The sequence below is a fragment of the Amblyomma mixtum genome, chromosome 5, assembly GCF_055824585.1.
Source record: "Amblyomma mixtum isolate Tamu chromosome 5, ASM5582458v1, whole genome shotgun sequence".
Taxonomy (NCBI): domain Eukaryota; kingdom Metazoa; phylum Arthropoda; class Arachnida; order Ixodida; family Ixodidae; genus Amblyomma; species Amblyomma mixtum.
The window spans coordinates 187,808,638-187,825,621 of NC_143016.1; the positions used below are offsets into that span (position 1 = coordinate 187,808,638).

General features: G+C 48.7%; 1 protein-coding gene across 1 annotated transcript in view; it reads right to left on the minus strand.

The window, feature by feature from the left end:
* ATPCL (ATP-citrate synthase) overlaps nucleotides 1-16,984 on the minus strand; it is a 58,527-nt gene that overhangs the window by 19,670 nt on the left and 21,873 nt on the right. The window contains exons 4-11 of the mRNA XM_089546471.1: nucleotides 15,395-15,493; nucleotides 13,176-13,267; nucleotides 12,129-12,208; nucleotides 8,528-8,658; nucleotides 7,501-7,619; nucleotides 5,322-5,461; nucleotides 4,078-4,796; nucleotides 2,645-2,749 (exon numbers count right to left, since the gene is read on the minus strand). Of these exons, the coding sequence (XP_089402597.1) occupies nucleotides 2,645-2,749; nucleotides 4,078-4,796; nucleotides 5,322-5,461; nucleotides 7,501-7,619; nucleotides 8,528-8,658; nucleotides 12,129-12,208; nucleotides 13,176-13,267; nucleotides 15,395-15,493 (1,485 nt within the window). The remainder of the gene's footprint in view (nucleotides 1-2,644; nucleotides 2,750-4,077; nucleotides 4,797-5,321; nucleotides 5,462-7,500; nucleotides 7,620-8,527; nucleotides 8,659-12,128; nucleotides 12,209-13,175; nucleotides 13,268-15,394; nucleotides 15,494-16,984) is intronic.

The window sequence follows — 16,984 nt, forward strand, 5'->3', positions numbered from 1 at the left end:
GCCCAAATTGGACGTTCTTCTAAATACCTATGCAATACATTTGGCCTGTTACGTCGCAAATGCCACTTCTCAATGGTGGTTCAATTCATTCATTGGTTCCTTAAACACCTGAAAGCATTACATAAGGAGGGGGTGTGTATTTGTTTCCATATGGTGAACTGCAATATCAAAAAAAAAAAAAAAAGTCGCAGGTCAGAATTTTGACAGCATATGCTTAGCACGCTCGGAATGGCAATTTAAACAATGGAGTTTAAATTTCAAAGAGGAATTTAAACTCCAGTGGTGGCTTCCAGCATGTCGCACTGGAGGCCGAGCATATATAAGGGCGACGAGAGCCTTGTTACGGGTGTTAGTGCAGTTCCATTGTCGCCGTGGCACAAGCGCGAACGACCAAAGGCATGAAAACAAAACTATGCCGCATAGGCAGTGCAGGAAGAGAGATAGTTGTGTGAGTTCGCTGTCATCCCCGTTTGCCGCGTCGCCTGCTGCCGCTTAATGTCTTTTCTAGGTCCATCCCAACCGACAGTTATTGTGTAAGCAAGTTTAAAGCGGCTGCCACGAAAATGGCACCGAACTGCACACGCAATGCCCCCGCTTTGCTCTCCCTCCCTCTCCGCTGCTGCTACCCTTTGGCAGACAGCTGCTCAGGCAGAGAACCTTTGCAAGGCATGAGCACCACAAAGCCTTGCAAACTGCCTCCGCAAATTCTGGAGAAACACGCTGCCCTTGCTAGAAGTAAAAAAAAAAAATAAAACTGCAAGCAACAAACGATTAATATTACGCAGGTTTCCCAGTTACGGTTTTTAAAAGCTCATTAATTCGAAATCGCAGGGGTTCGGAAAAACGTCTGAATTATCGAATGGGCCCAGCTCTGCGGGCACCTGAAGCAGTCACATCTAGACTCATTATCACGAGCTAGGCATTACTAGATGTTGTGGTGGGCGATTCTCAGAATTAAAGTCATGCGGTCCTAACGGCAAATTAAATAAGTTGATCAGCCAGTTATACGCCAGAAACAAGTACTAGAATGCATTCGCGTGAGCAGCGAGCTTTAGTGCAGGAATATACGGCGGTACTCATGCTTCAAAACATGTTTATTTACAGGGAAGAGTGGTCAAAACTAAAAGAAATCAGTGATGGGCATTTGCTTGTTTCTTCTGCACAGACTCCAACACTGTCTGCTGTTCTCACTGCACGCGAGCCCTGCGGCGTCTGCCGACAGCACGCAGCCCAAATTATATACTGGCGTCACTCGAGGGTTCCAATGTCTCCACACTGCTGTCCACGTAGCTAGCGGCACCAAAGCATGACTGCGGTGGCCGAATCACCAAACTGGCCGAACTGCCTTGTGTACACCACGTGGTGCTTTTTTTTTTTCTTTTCCACTGTTTTACATCTCCAGTAAATTTGCAGCATGTTGTACTTGCTATAGGCCAACTTCTATCCATGAGGGGTGGTGTCAGCCAGGGGCCCCTAGTTAGAATTAACTGTTGGGGATGCCAAATTATTTGAATTATCGGGAGTTCTTCCCCCCACTGAAATACGCAGGGTTGCGCCTGGACCCAGGCGTCAGTTCGAATTGACCGTATGTTCAAATTAAGATAGTTCGAATTAACAAGCTTTTACTGTACTTTACTGTACTAGCGTCAACAGCACACATCAGCAGCATGCCAGCTACAGTGCCTTCGCCGAATGACAGCAGCATCACGCCAAAAATGAATGTTAAGGCAGCACGAAAGCTACTGCCCCTTTCACCCCCTCAGTGACAACTGACATGAGTTTTGAATGAGTTCGATATAGCCAAGAAATTGTAATATTGATATACTGAGGTTTGACTAATCTTGCTGCAGCCAGCTGCTTCCTAGGCCAACACGCGCAGCTTACTGGGTAATAATTTACCACAACACAACGCAAGCACGCAAACGGAGACATAGGAAGCAAAGCGCTCCTGCAAGGAACCGGCTTGTTCCATGTGTCATCCCTGAGCTCTGTCATCATCATCATTAGCCTGACTATGCCCACTGCATGGTAAAGGCCTCTAACTGACCACAAATATGCAGCAACTAGCCCAGAAACAAAATATACTTGCTCAGCTCATGCAAGTCAACTTGTTTACAAGGCTTTGATGAAAGCACTCCCTCTGAAACCGGAGGAGACTAAATCTCTGCCACATTACAGCAAAATAGTAGTAAGGGGCAAGACCACAAAGCCTCTCTCAACTAGCAGCAAGACACAAGAGAGCCATTGCATCAATTGCAGGCTTATGCCTCAGACAGCAAGGCTGAAACTGTCCGTATCAAAAACCCTATTTTAGCTTTGCCAACCCACCTTTCCCTGCCTGAACAAGGTCTTCAACACTGCAAGCCTAAAGCCTAACAACATCAGTTGCCACATATTTTTATGCAATAGACTTTGCAAATAGCACACATTAGAACTGCACACATTAGCAGCTTTTTAACAGCAGTGACATTTGTGAAATTGCGGCCGACACATCACAAATGGAGGGGGCATGCACAACAAAGACAACGCCATACAAACAAAGTAAGGTGCCCAGTCTTAGAACACCAAGTTAACTTGGTTAACTGGCAAGTGCTATACCACAAACAAACTGGTATAATGTTTAGCAAGTTTGCCAGTCACTCACCGTTGCTGGGCCAATGATGTTGACGCCTTTGCTGTGAGCTGCCTTGATCATCTTGCGTGTCATGTTCTCAGGTATGCCCTCAGCAATGATGGCAATGGTGCGAATCTGCACAGAGCAGGCGCAAACACTCAGGCACCGTGGGAAAAGGGGTCTTCAGGCACCAAACATTCACAAATTCACATCACGCCAAGACACTGCTTTTTAATAAGACTCACAATCTGGGGAGCAAATCAGGTCCCAGTTGATCCTACTTGCTCACCTCCATCTAGACAACTACGTTTCAGAATGGGCTCCAACAAAATGCAAATGCCGCATTCTTAAACCACCCGACTGTAAGATTCCAACAAGAGCTAGCAAGTTAAGCCAACATACTTCAGCAACTGCACTCATGCAGAAACCGAAAACCAAGCAATGTCTGCACCGATAACAAGCGGCGGGCTATGCCGCACTACATAATAGGCTGGTGGTGGAGCGCACCCACCAGGGGTTTCATACGTACATGACCGATGGCACAGTGGTATATCTGCTGTGCTAAGCCCACCAGCAACATTTGTGCACAAAAGGATGCACGCAAATCTTGAGATGTCTCTGCTGAAGTTTACACTTTCACCTTGTCTAGGGGGCTCCTGGTATGTGCACGAGATGCACAAAGACTTCGTTAAGTCAAAAGTGCTGTACAAAATTAATTCGTTTTGTGAAAAAACAAAACAAAACAAAAACAAAAAAAAAACAAGGACATGGCTTTCAATGGGGCAGAGAAAGGGAAACAGAAGGCATAATTTCATGAATTTCATTAAACTGAGGATCGTTACATTGAGGTTCAACCGAGTTCAATGGAGTTGCCTGTGTTCAGAAAACAGCAGAAACTCGTTTGTAGGGTTTTAAAAAATATGCGAGGGGAATCTGTAGTATGAAAAAAGAAGTATGATCCAAACAGCCCAATTTTGAAGAAAGCAGCTGTCGAACGAGGTACCGTTTTTGCAAAAATTTGGGAGGACACTAAAGCTCCGCCGTAAGGGTGTGACGCAATAGTGTTAATGGGGCCCTTCAGCAGCCTGGGGTCCTCTTTGCATTTCACTTCGCAGAGAGGGACACTGTTCTTTATGTTACTTATTTTTCATTTTCATTTTTTTTTTTACCACAAGACACACAAGGTCTCCATTTAACCCAGTCAAGCATTTCTCTGTGGTCGAGGGGTAGCGTGCCTGGTTCATGACCCAATGGGCCGCAGTTCGAATTCAAGCTCGACCATTTTGCTTTTCATTGCAATGGCTTTTGTTCTTCAGAGGCACTATGTAATGGTAGGGGAATGACTTCACGAACCTGTACACCAATGAGGAATTACGTAGTGATGGAACCGCTGTTGTGCTAGGTGATCGTTGTAGAGGGTGAATTACCCGCACAAGGGATCATGAGCCATGGAGCCTGCCTACCTGTGGGTACTGCAGGGTCTCGAAGGTGCTCTCGTAGGCCGAGCGCAGGGAGGCAAAGTTGATGAGCACATCGGCGTCCGGGTGCCGCTTCATGGCATCCGCCATGTTCTTGTAGACGGGCAGCAGCACCTCCTTGTGGCCCCAGTAGAACTTCTGCTTGTGGTCCCCCGTGAAGGGGTACACCATGGCGACCACCGAGCCCTCCTGGCGCGAGCACACAAAGTCAAAGTCCAGCATGCTCTGCACCGCCCTGGTCTGCATGCCCCAGATGATGGCCTTGGTGCGGGGCGTAAACCATGCCCGCTGCGGCTGGGTCCCGGCCTCTCCTCCGGCCTGGTCCGGGAACGGCCGCCGCATCTCCTTCTTGGGGCTGGGCGGGGGCGGCGGCGTCTTCATGCCCCCCGGCAGCAGGAAGTTGGCGGTGGTGACGTTGGGCTCGGGCATGTCGGGCACGTCCCGGCGGCCCATGGCCATGGCCACGATGGCCGTCATGTGGGTCTCGGGGCCGAAGACGTGCACGGGCACGCCCAGGGTGCGGCCCACCTCCTTCATGACGCGCAGCCCTTCCTGGTAGTTGGGGCCCGCCCGGCGCACAAACACCGACACCCCGTGCTCCACCAGGCGCTCCCTAAACTCCTGCAGGGCCTTCACGATGCCCTTGAAGGTCGCCGCCACATTGGTGAAGTTGGCAATGCCCCCGCCAATGATGAGCACCTTGCCTGCACATTGAAGATGGCTTATTGGTTTATTGGGGTTTAACGTCCCAAAACGACTCAGGATATGAGGAACGTCGTAGTGAAGGGCTCCGGAAATTTCTACCACCTGGGGTTCTCTAACGTGGACTGACATCGCACAGTACACGGACTCTTAGCAGTTCTTGAAGGGGTTTCCAGAGGCCACAGCTCATATATTTACTGAAAAACCCAGGGTACTCCATCGCCATAGCTGTCCCAGAGGGAAAGGAGAATAAAAAGAGTGCCCTTCATACCACCCATCTTCTGCCAGTCAGCAGTATGGCCAATCTCCTCTACGTCACCGCCTTAGCCTATTCAGTTGTCTTGCCAAAGAGAGAAAGCAAAATGCAGTGCCAATGCCACGTAACCTTTCCTTCTCTTACTCCTCAATGCCCTCAAGCATTTCTTTGCAGCAACCAGGCAGGCACAACAATTCAACACCTCGGCACAGTCTGGCGTAAGAATAAAAGGCCTCCGCACACTGAGACCTGAATGACAAAGGGGACTCACCATCCGGGTGCTTCTCCGAGTGGGTCATGAGGCCCAGGATGACCTTGGCATACTCGTACGTCTGCTGCTCGGTGGGTGCCCCCGAGTACTCGCCATAGTTGGCCAGCTCACTTGCCCCGCCCAGGTCACACACCGTGTCACTGCACACACACCCCAAACATATATTACACAAAATACAGTGGAACCTCGATTATACGTCCCCCGGTCATGCGACGACCCGCATTTTACGACGAATTTGTGCGGTCCCGGCAAAACCCCCATAGAGACAATGCATTAAAAACCTCGGTTATACGACGCAAATTTTAGAAGGACCCCGCTTCGTACGACGGCTGGCTCGTACCGTCCATCAAAAAAGGCCGTCAGCAAACGCAGGCCGGGATGTACCGTATTTTCGCGATTCTAAGCACCCCCCCTATTTTCGGAAAAAAAATTCTGAAAAAAAAAAAAACTGCATGCGAATCTAAGCACCCCCGTTTTTGCGCGGAAGAGAGCGTTGCCGAGGCCGCCAAGTGCACTTGCTCTCTTTTTCGTCGAGCCTGTGCAGTCGGAGTCCCAAGGAGGCGCGGCCTGCGCGTTGTCGTTGCGACTGAGAGAAGGATGAAAAGGAAAGCGCACGGGCCCGCCTACTGGCGTGAGCCAAGCCACCACCGCTGCCGAGGAGAGTTAAAAGATCAGAGGAAAGATAAAGAGAAAAGATAAGACGCGCGTCCCAGCAACAGATGCGTCTGCAGGAGCCGACGCTGATGAAAAAACAGATAAGCGGGCGAAGCCGCGCTCGCCCAAGCGAGGACAGCGGCGTCCACGGCGCTTTTTGTAATGGAAGTAATGGATGCTTGTGCCCCACGATAAAACTTCCGAAGTGGACAACGATGCAGAGGTTTGCGCTCCCATTCCTAGTTACGTGGACGTGTTGCAGAGCGTGGACAACATCCGGCGCTTTGCTTGCGCGCGCGACGATGTTGGCGACCTACTGCCAGACGTGGCAGCCCTTGAAAGAAAGTTGATGCGCCGAGGTTGGGCAAAGGTGCAAAAAAAAAAAAATTACCGATTTTTTTAAACGGTAATAAAGATTTTTTTGCAAATCTGTTTCAAACAAATGCTGGGTTTTGTCTTTTTTAATCTGATTGGCGTACTTGCCGCGGGCTTGAAGCCGGTCAACAGTTTTCGGCGCAAGGCCGAGCGCCACTGGCCGCATTCTTTGATTTTCGATTATACGACACCCGGATTATACGACGGTTTCGCGCGGTCCCCTGAACGTCGTATAATCGAGGTTCCACTGTACACCAATATACACTGGCACGTGTTACCTAGGAGCAACCACTGGTACCACACTTCCTGTGGCTCAAAACATTTCACGTTAATATATACAGAGAAAAAGAATTTTGCTAGAAGCCCAATCCTCCCTTTACTGTTTTGGTACAAACAGCACCAAATACATCTGGGTTCCGCATATGAAGGATTAAGAGAACGAAGACCAGAGGAGGCCTCACCAGTGCCCCTTCACCCAGAAGAAAGCTTAGCTAAAAAAGGAAAGCTGCACAACAGGCAGCGTCCTAGAGTCTTTGAACAAAGCGGCTGCAACCGACGTTGCATTCCAGCCAATTCAGATATACAGCGGAGGTACGCTCGCGAGACAGTGGAAACTGGCACTACTTTCAAAGAAAGGACACTCCTGCATGCAGCCATCCGCAAAAAGTGGCCTCTCAAAAAAATCGAACTTCAAGCTAGTGCTTGTACAATTAATAGAGTGGAAAATAAACCACTCTTCAAGAGTCTGTTGGCCACAGTTTATTATGTCTCCCAGAGCCAGAAGCCAAGAAGGCCACCATTTTTCAATGGCCAGGCCAGTTTGGGGTCACTCTGCGAAAAGGCCTCCCACCTTAGTGAGTCTGCCTTGCGTAAGTGAGCACAAAGACTAGAGCTCATCTCCCCTTTGCATGTACGTACTACCAGGGAACAAATGTCTCCAGGACACTCAGAACAACCCACACACGCATACGTGCCATGTGTGCACATGGTCATGGCTTTTGACTACCACACCCTTACCAAGTGATCCTGAGTTTCACTTCCACAAGTGTGGCCTCCAGCCAATGATGGCTTACGCCCAATAGCACAATCTTCTCCACCCTCAATCCACTGGCTGAGGCCACAGAGAGACGCACAGTGTCTGCCAACCCACCTGTAGATGACTGAGGCACCGCCACCGGCCACCATGGTCCAGATCCGGCCCTTGGCATTCAGCACCGTCAGCTTGAGTGATGCCCCACTCTTGGAGTCCAGCTCTGCTATGTACGCTTCCTGCAGCACGCAAAGCAGCCACTGAGCACCACACAGAACCAGTGACCAGTAACCAGCTACCACAAGTAACCGCCGCAGTACACCATACTGAAGGAGGTATACTTAACCTAGAACACACGCTGCAAGAGTTTACAAAGTGTTATTCGCCCGAGATGAATACTCCGATTTCAAGGGTCAAACATTCAGACTGGATCAAATATCGAATACTTTGCTATTATATTCGAAATTATCCAACATTCACACATGCCTACCATTTTCTCCTATATGCTCGACTATTCCTCACTGCTGTTGTCACCGTTGCACCGTAATCCTCACACACATTACTGAATTACGCTTTAGGCTTCTCTTTTGTGCCGGCTCTCTATTTGTTGCATCCTCTTTCACTCCACAAGGTGAACACTGCCAGAGACACTTACTGTTGACCTGTTGGTATGCAATGACAGCGTCTGTGGAAACAGTCACCTTCTGGCAAACCAATATGCTCCAGGCAGATAGTTCATGCTGGCCACCATTACACTGCTGGTTTATCGGGGTTTAAAGTCCCAAAGCAACTCAGGCTATGAGGGACACCGTAGTGCAGGGTTCCGGAAATTTCGACCACCTGGGGTTCTTTTGCGTGCACTGACATTGCACAGTACACGGGCCCCTAGAATTTCGTCGTCATCGAAATTCAGCCGCCGCGGCCGGGGTCGAACCCGCGTCTTTCGGGTCAGCAGCCGAGCACTGTAACCACTGAGCCGCCGCGGCGGGGCACCATTACACTCATCCACGAAAACAACCAAGGTCCTCAAGCAGTTGTAACTTAACACGGGTGGATTTCAAAAATTGCCTAATCTGGTCTAGACACAGGAACAGATCCAAACACTCTTCCAGGAGATTGATCAGACCTGAGTCGCAGATCTGCTCACCTCGGGTGTGGCGTCCCGGCCAAAGGGTGGCGGGAAGGTGACTTCACCCCACTTCTGCTTGCAGACAAACTCGGCCGTGGCATCCAGCTTGGCCGCCAAGTCCAGGATGTACACCTGGCCACCCGTCACCACTGCACACCACATCAGAGTGCGTTCAGCGCTAATGCACCCACCAGGCAACGCCAAAATACGAAACATCCCACCCTCCTCACACACTTCTCTCAAAGAGCATTTCCAAAGTTCAAAAAATTCCTGCTTGCTTCACCACTATCCGAGCTGATGATATGATGATAATCAGTGCCACGTTTCGCAAAAAGCAAGTCCCATACACGGGCGTAGACACAAATCAAACGTGCGTGGAACTCGTGCAAAAGCTCCAATGCGTGGGAGCACCATTTCTGAAACAAGCCAGCACATGCAGGAGAGAAACTGTCATGTAACATTCCACAGGCTGGCAAAAAGAAAGAAAGGAAAGAAAGAAAGGAAGAGAAAGAAAGAAAGGCACAGTTGCTTGGTCACACCCTCTTGATCAAGAACTTTTACTACAAGCCTGAAAACCTGCCACCATTTCCTTTTACACCAAGCTTGAGTTAAGTAAGCTTGCCGAAAAATGCAGCCGATTGCAAGCAGCTTCTATGCGTATGATTAGCCTCCACAATCAAGCGCGCAGTTGCTCGCAGCCAGAGCTGATCGCAGAGGCCACGGCACGTGCATTTCTAAAGCTATTCCTGCAAGGGTCATGAGAAGTTTGGGTGCAGCCTTTACACGGATGAATTTTTTTTTAATACAGTCAAACCCCGTTATAATGAAGTACCATCGTGACTGTAAATTAGTTTGTTATATCCGATATTCGTTGTAACAGTAGGCGTGAATATCTGCTCTGGCAAATCCGTAATTTCGCTCCCGCAAATATTCTAGGCACTAAAATGCATTATACTGAAGGTAAGTTAAGGACAGGTAAGGTAATCCTTGCCTGTCTCCTTGTGGCATTTCCATCAAAATAGGCCGGAATATGGGAAGGTCGAATTACCGTATTTAATCGCATAATAGGTGCACGCGCATAATAGGCGCACCCCGGACTTGGCACTGTGATCAATATTGTTTTTACACGATTGCAATTCGACGCCTCGCCACACCCCCAATCTTTACTTTAACAAAGTTTTTGCTGAACTGACTACTAGTCATCACTAGTGCTGCTGCGGACCCACAGCACGTACAACGACATCGCGTAGGACAGCCGCACACAGTTTTCAGGGATGCTCACTTTAAACGTCTGTTTGGAATGCTTCACCTCTAGCCGGAAACGTTCCCGACTTAGGCCCGCAGAAACCTTGGCACTTGGAGTTGCGTACGAAAATTTAGGCACACCGCAGTCGCAACTGCCGCACGCTTGCCGTGTTCGAGAGCAAACTCCCAGCCATGTAGCTGTTAAGGTGCTTGCCCGTCGAGCAAAAACAGCAACGCTCGCCGGCAAAGCCACAAACCACGATGAACTAACGCGCTACCGCAGATACCGGCTCTTGACAGCAACAAAAAAAAAACTGGAGCTGGTGATGCTGATGGCGATATAGATAGAGAAAGCTCGTGGCGGAAGAAAACGATGATGATGATGAGCTTGGTCTTGAGCACCCTCCGTGGGCGGCGTCTGGAAGCTCCTGTGCACGTGTGTGGCCTCCGTGATCAAGCGCCCTTTGCGCGCAGCCGGAGCCGATCGCGGAGGCCTCGGCGTGTGCATTCCGAAGGCTATTCCCACGTGGGTCCTGGAAAAGCTTCGGTGCGGCCTTTACACTGATCTTTTTTTTTAAATATTTTCTTCAGGAAAACAGGGTGCGGCCCCTACACAGGTGTGTTTATGCGGTGTGTTCTTTGAGAGTCGAAAAATTTCCGGAAATTTTACCCCGCGTAATAGGCGCACCCCGAACTTTGAGCAGGATTTCCTGGAAAAAAAGTGCGCCTATTATGCGAGTAAATACGGTACAATAGAACAAAGTTCGTTTGACAAAACAGGTCTGCGTTCATTTATTTGAAGAAGAATGTTATCTTTGTCTAGTGGCTTTTCACAGCACTGAGTGGAATGAAGTTTCCACAGTGTCCACGCACAAAAGGGCCCTTTCTACCTCAGCCGTTTTGGTTGTCGGGAGTTTTTCCAAACAGCCTCTCAGCCTCCTGGCCATGTCTGTGGCGTCTGGGCTGCTCATCGGTGGTTCATCACGTTCACTGTCACCTTCGCTATCGCTGATGCTGTTATCCTCAGACAACACAACAAGATCCACAATTTCTTGATCAGTCAGCTCGAGCGCCACGGCCAAGTTCTCATCGGCCAGAATGAAATCAAATGCAACGCCTGGGAGAGCCAGTCGATCCCAAGTTTTGTCCACCTTGAAAGCAAAGGTACTTTACACCATTAAAGCAAAGCCGTTTCCACGTGCGGATGACAGCAAGGCCTAACTCCCTTACGGTCGGCTTTTATGGTGTCCTCGGTGTTGCCCTCAATCTCCTTCCTTGCCGCTAAAATGGTGGATAAGGTACTTGGGGGAACATTGAATTCTGATGGGACATCCTTTTTCTTGCGGCCACTGTCCACAAGCTCTCAATATCTGCAGCTTTGTCTCGAGAGAGTTCGCCTTCCTCTCTTCGTTGCCATTTCGATTGCCACAACTTGCAATAGAAGAGACTGTGGTGATGCCGACCTGCTACAGACGGCCCTGCAGTTGCCAGTGCTGCTGCACTTGCCTTTCTTCACCGCTGGACAAGTGGCGCCGCCCTTTGGATTTTTGTCGTCACATGAGCTTTCAGAGTTTTTGCGCTCTGTTCATAGATGGTGCGACTAGCCAAACGCGCAAATTTTCAGCCAGGAAGAAGTGCGGTTGTGAATCGGCTTTCAATATTTGGTTTTTTTTTTTATGCTACCTTTCGAGCTTTGAGCCTTGCATAAACCAAATATTTCTTCATTACAGCAGATATCACAGCGGATTTTGCATTTTCGGTTTCGTTATAAAAGAATAAATGTGATTAAAATGAAGCATGACCAACAAAAGATCGTATCTAGTTTGCTATAACCGATAATTCGCTATATCGGTGTTTGTTATAACAGGTTCCACTATATTTGCTTCGGGAAAACTGGGTGCGGCCCATACAGAGGTGCGGTCCTTACACATGTTTATACAATATTAAGCGAACAATTCCACTGCACAAGATTTCTGATTATACGATGCACAGAATATGCGACCACTTCATGTGGTCCCCTGAAAATCGCATAATTGAAGTTCTACTTGGTTCACTGCAAGTTTTGCCTATGCATAGCAACAGGCTCTCCTCTGCCAAAAAGAAAGAAAGAAGAAGTGTGCATTTGGAAGGAGCAGTGATGAGGTGTGAGAGTTGATAAGAGATGTTCCACATCCGGAAAAAGGGGTCACATTGTGTGGTCATCCTATGAGGGAATCTGACTAGACACTTTCTTCTAGGCGCATTAGATGCTATTCTTTATTTTCCACAGTTCCTGAGCTTTTGTGGACATGAAAAACACCACAAGCGAGCGCGTGCGTGCATGCAGGTGTGCAAACTCCTCCCACTCAGTGTGGGGCTCCCTCAGCTCACTCACCCAGAGGGTTGATCTCGAGGTATGTGAAGTACAGGTCCACGTAGACGTTGTACAGCGAGCAGATGAATGCGGCCACCACACTGCGTCACCACGGGGTGAAAGAAGAAGGGATCACCAACTGTCAGCACAATGAGGAAGGTTGCCCTCACTCCGCAAAATGAATTCCAATTGTCGCCACAAATAAACCTCCAGCAACTTCTTTAGTCAGTGCAAAATGTCATCAGCATCAGCCACACCCCAAAGCCCTTGCATAGTTGAACCACAAACTCTCAACCAGTTACACACGCAATCGTATGCATGTACACAAAACCCTTCACCGCATGCAACAAACAAGGTACATGTAAAAACCACCGAGATTAAATGTGCTGTCACAGCCACGAAACTATTGTCAATGTGGCAGCATTTCAAGGGCGCGAACAAAGGATGAGTGTTGATCAGATATCGCAGCCACCTCTCCCATATGAACTGGCACAACACAGCGGCAGCAGCGAGGAATGGGTCCAACAACGCCAGATGTGCACACAACCATGGGCATCTGGAAGGGGGCTGGCTGAGAAATTTCTGGCTCTGAAATTTCTGCGCTGAGGACGACTAGAAAACTGAGGAATGCAATACAAAAAGCTAGAGTTTTTTTTTTTTAAAGTAAATTCTCATGAACAAAAGTGTGTGTGTGTGGGGGGGGGGGCGCTGATATGAGTGGGTTCATTACGCGAGTCACGGTATGTAGTTTACATTTGCATAGGCGCAATGGGACAATTGATACATCTAAAGGATTTCATCATTATAAGCGATATATCGTATCTGGTACCATTACAAGTGGATTACACTGTACTCCTACACTGATTCATCACCGATGCACTCTTTGACACTGGGAGGCACACAAGAATGGCAAGTAGCACCTTGTGCCTCCGTGTACCTTCACCTTTGTTTGTGCCACTTCATCCTTTTCATCTCGATTACTGCCAACCAGGCCCCAAACATCTTCACTCTGAGCTGTGACATTGCAATTGTGCGTGGTGAAGCAGAACTTCGCCCAACCAAGGTTACCTGCGCTTGTCCTGAGGCAGGTGAGTGAGCAGGGCCTTGGTGACCTCCTCTGCATCCGGCTTGTGGTCAATGGGGACCTCCAGGCGCAGCGCCTGCAAGCCACCCACAGGGGACAACACTGAGAGGGAAGGTTCCCCCCTACGCTGCCTTTAAGACAAAGACTCTGCCAAGAGAAGCAACAGTGTGGCAGACCCTACTACACCGCAAAGCCCTTCTTGTGCTTGAGAGCTTTAGGGGGAACCTACGTCGGACCAAGAGAGGCTCGGCTGGCAGACTGCCGAACGGACTTGGAAGTAATTCCTGGTGGCCTGACAAGCTTGCTGCAGCCGCTCAATGTTTGCGTTAACTGGCCATTCAAGACAGAATTTCAGTGGTGCTACATCAAGTAGATTGCTGCGAGCAACCATGGAAAAACTTCAAGGTGACTGAAGCAAGCGTCCCTCCAGCAAGTGTGTGCTTGGATTCTGCACACGTGGCGTTTGTTGTGGGCAGACACCATCTCGGAGAGTTTTAGAGTCATGGGGATGTCAAATGCCATGCACAGCACAGAGAACAGCCAGCTTTGGGAGCACACCAATGAGGTGAGCTCATCAGACAGCGGTGGGAGTGCCGATGAGCTGAGCTCGTCTGACGGCGATAAGTGTGAAAGCAGTGATCGACGGCAATATAACGTGTTTGTACCTGTCACCAGCTTTTTATCTGACACAGTAGTTGCAGTGGCACCACAGTGCGTTAATGTGTAGCTATAAGCCCTACACATATAGATGATGCCGGCATTCACTATCCGCGTGAGCTCATCCTCTACATTTGTTTATTAAAGGTTTGCTCTCTCTCTCATGCATAAACCACACCTGTGAAAATTTGATCGAAGAAAGTGCGGCTTATGCACAAGTGTATACTGCAGTATTGGTATGAATTGTTTACAGTTCTTGCCCAAAGGGTTTGCTTCTAAGCCATGTAGTGGGGCTCTGCTATCCCTGGGTGTACTCAGGCTCTATGAAGCAGAAGATGGGAGTCACCTTCGAGTGATTCTGACCGTTGACAATGCAAAGCAAGCCCTGCTGCAATGCCCAGAAGCAAACCCCCTTTGGGCCACATATTTTTGACAAAGATTATACCTTGATTACACGAATTCCATTCAGCATTCTTACACTTGGCAAATGACAAGGAAGGCTCAACAACAGTATCTCCACTACTTGTCTCATTCAAGTCCCAGAGGGGAAGACAAATGGAAGTGGAAGAAGACCCAGACTGCAGCGCAGTGAATGCCAAGAAACAAGCACACACAAGTAACATGAACAACTCACTGCTTCAAACTACAGTGCCCGTCTTCCCTACTCCCTTCGTCCTCGTCCCTGCACTCTTTATGACGAGAACTTCAAAGCACAGTTGGTTGGCCCAGACCGACGTCACAGGACAAATACGATAAAGCTAACCCAACCACTGTCTCCAATACTACAAAACTCCATGTACTACAGAAGAAAGCAGTTTGTGCAATTAACAACATTCCAAACAATGCACACACCAAACCTGTCTTTGTACCTATTGTGCATTGGTACATTGTACGTATTGTGCAATTGTAGTCTGTCCTGCTGCGTAAAAAGTACACATCAAATATTAATCAAGGAACTGCATTTCTCACTGATTTGTCTAGACTAATATGCAGAGAACGCCCCTACAATACGCGCATTGGAGACAATTGGTATTTACCACGAACACGAACTAACTACGGCAGACAAATGCTGTCCTATAATATGCTGTCCATTTTAAACAATTGTGAAAAACTAATTAGCGAAGAGTAACAACATATCGTTTCTTTACTGTACTAACTCAGCCTGCTGTTATGCCTTCCCTCTTGACATGAATGTTTGATGGTTTTGTGTTATTTGATGCCCTGAACATGTTTATTTTCGAAGCAATGTGCTTTTCATTCAAATATGTCACAGGCATAATATGTACTGTAGCGTTGTGTGATTGTGGGTTTTTGTGCACAATGTAGCTGCTGTAGGGGGCAGGGACCTGCGTCAAGCCTCTATAGGCTTTTTGTCCCCGCTCCTCACATCCTTGATGTGAAAATAAACCTGATTCATTGATTGCTAGCCACAGGACAACTACGACAAAACTCATTCTGCTGCTTCCAACCGTGCCACTACAAGGAGCCCACCCAGAATCCTGCCCAACATGCAGCAGGGAGAGGTGTCGCAAGGCAGCAAGCTCACCTTGGCATCCACATCACCGATGTCGACGCCCCCCTCGTGGTGGAACAGGATGGTGTCCCCGTTGCGGTGAGAATAGATGCACACGTAGGCCTCTTCATCCTGTGGGAAGAGGATCACCATTAGGGAAATGGCAGTTACACGGGGGTTCATCGACCTTCAGCTACCAAGCACGCGTGGGGCAGGCATCCTCCAGGGGCTATCACACATCAGGAGAGAACTGTGCACACCTCCACTCTACACTGCGTGCCACAAAAATTACACCTGTACTCAGTCTTCCATCATGCATTCAATGCAGGCTGAAAAATTGGAGGCGACGCATAAGCTCCCCCTCAAAGGGTCCATGCAGCCTATTTTCGCACATACCCTGCCTGCTGCATTTATTTCCCACCCCGAAGAACCGGTTGATTCTCTGCAGTAGATACTTTTAAAACAATTTTTTTCGTTTCTTTTTCGAACTGCTTACTGGCCTGGCAACCTCTGTTTGCTGACGTCACAATGTCATAACCGCCTCGCGTCGTCTGCTGTGCGCTGTTGGCGGTGTTGAGATGCTTGCGTGCACACCGTGGATGATGGTCGCTCGAAAATTTATTTTTTTTTACCTTAGTCAAATAAAATGCATTTTCAATGTTTCAATGTTTTCTTTTCGGATTTCAGCTTAGTAAGCGAGCTTAGTGATCCTTGGATAAGCGGACTTGCTCATGGCATGTGTTATCAGATTGCTGAGGAAATTGAAATTGATGCACCCTACTTTATTATTTACACTTAGAAGCATGCTACCAGTATGCTATGAGTGTGGTCTCCTTTGAGCAGTCACATCCTCCCGAATGTGAAAAGTGGCATGTGCCGTGCATGCCTTCACCAATGTGTGCCATGAACGGCGTGGCGTTCTGTCGCTGGTTACCAAGTTCTTGCCCACTATCCGTTAACTTGATAATTAAATTCAAATTATCACAAGCTTGCAGAACGAAAGGACCAGAGAGAAGTGCCGAATGCAAGGGCTTCCCTGCTGCAAGCACTGAACTACAAAACTGCAATATGAAGAACGACCATGTCATGGCCCCCTTTAAGGGTATGATGCGATAGCATGATTAATTCCCACATGTGCAGGAGGTCACTCTTTACTTTACACTCACAGATCCCAGGGAGCCCTCAGATCCTTCCTGGCGCAGTGCTGCAGCGGTTAAGCAATATGCACCACTGCCCTGTGATGGCAGGTGCTCCCAGTGGTGGGCCTTGCGCAACCCAGGTTGCTCTTCCCGAGCAACCAGTCGTTAATTTAACTGCCACCTGCCACGGTGGGCAGTTTGCTCACTATCCAGTGGGCAGATCGAGATGACGCCTCCGGGTCACGTGACCTCGGTGGCCCACCTGCCTCCTAGGTTGCTCTCTGGGGACCACCTGCCAAAGCCATGCTCATGATTTTTCGCTCACAATGCTGAAAAACAGATTTTCTGGACAACGAAGCCTTTAATGCTGTCGCGCTAAAAGAAACGTTGCATTTATGCAGTCGGTGTAGAGAACAACTGTGAACTGATGCACAGCTAAGTGCTCTAGAGCAAGGTGCTTCACCAAAACTGCTGAAATGCAATT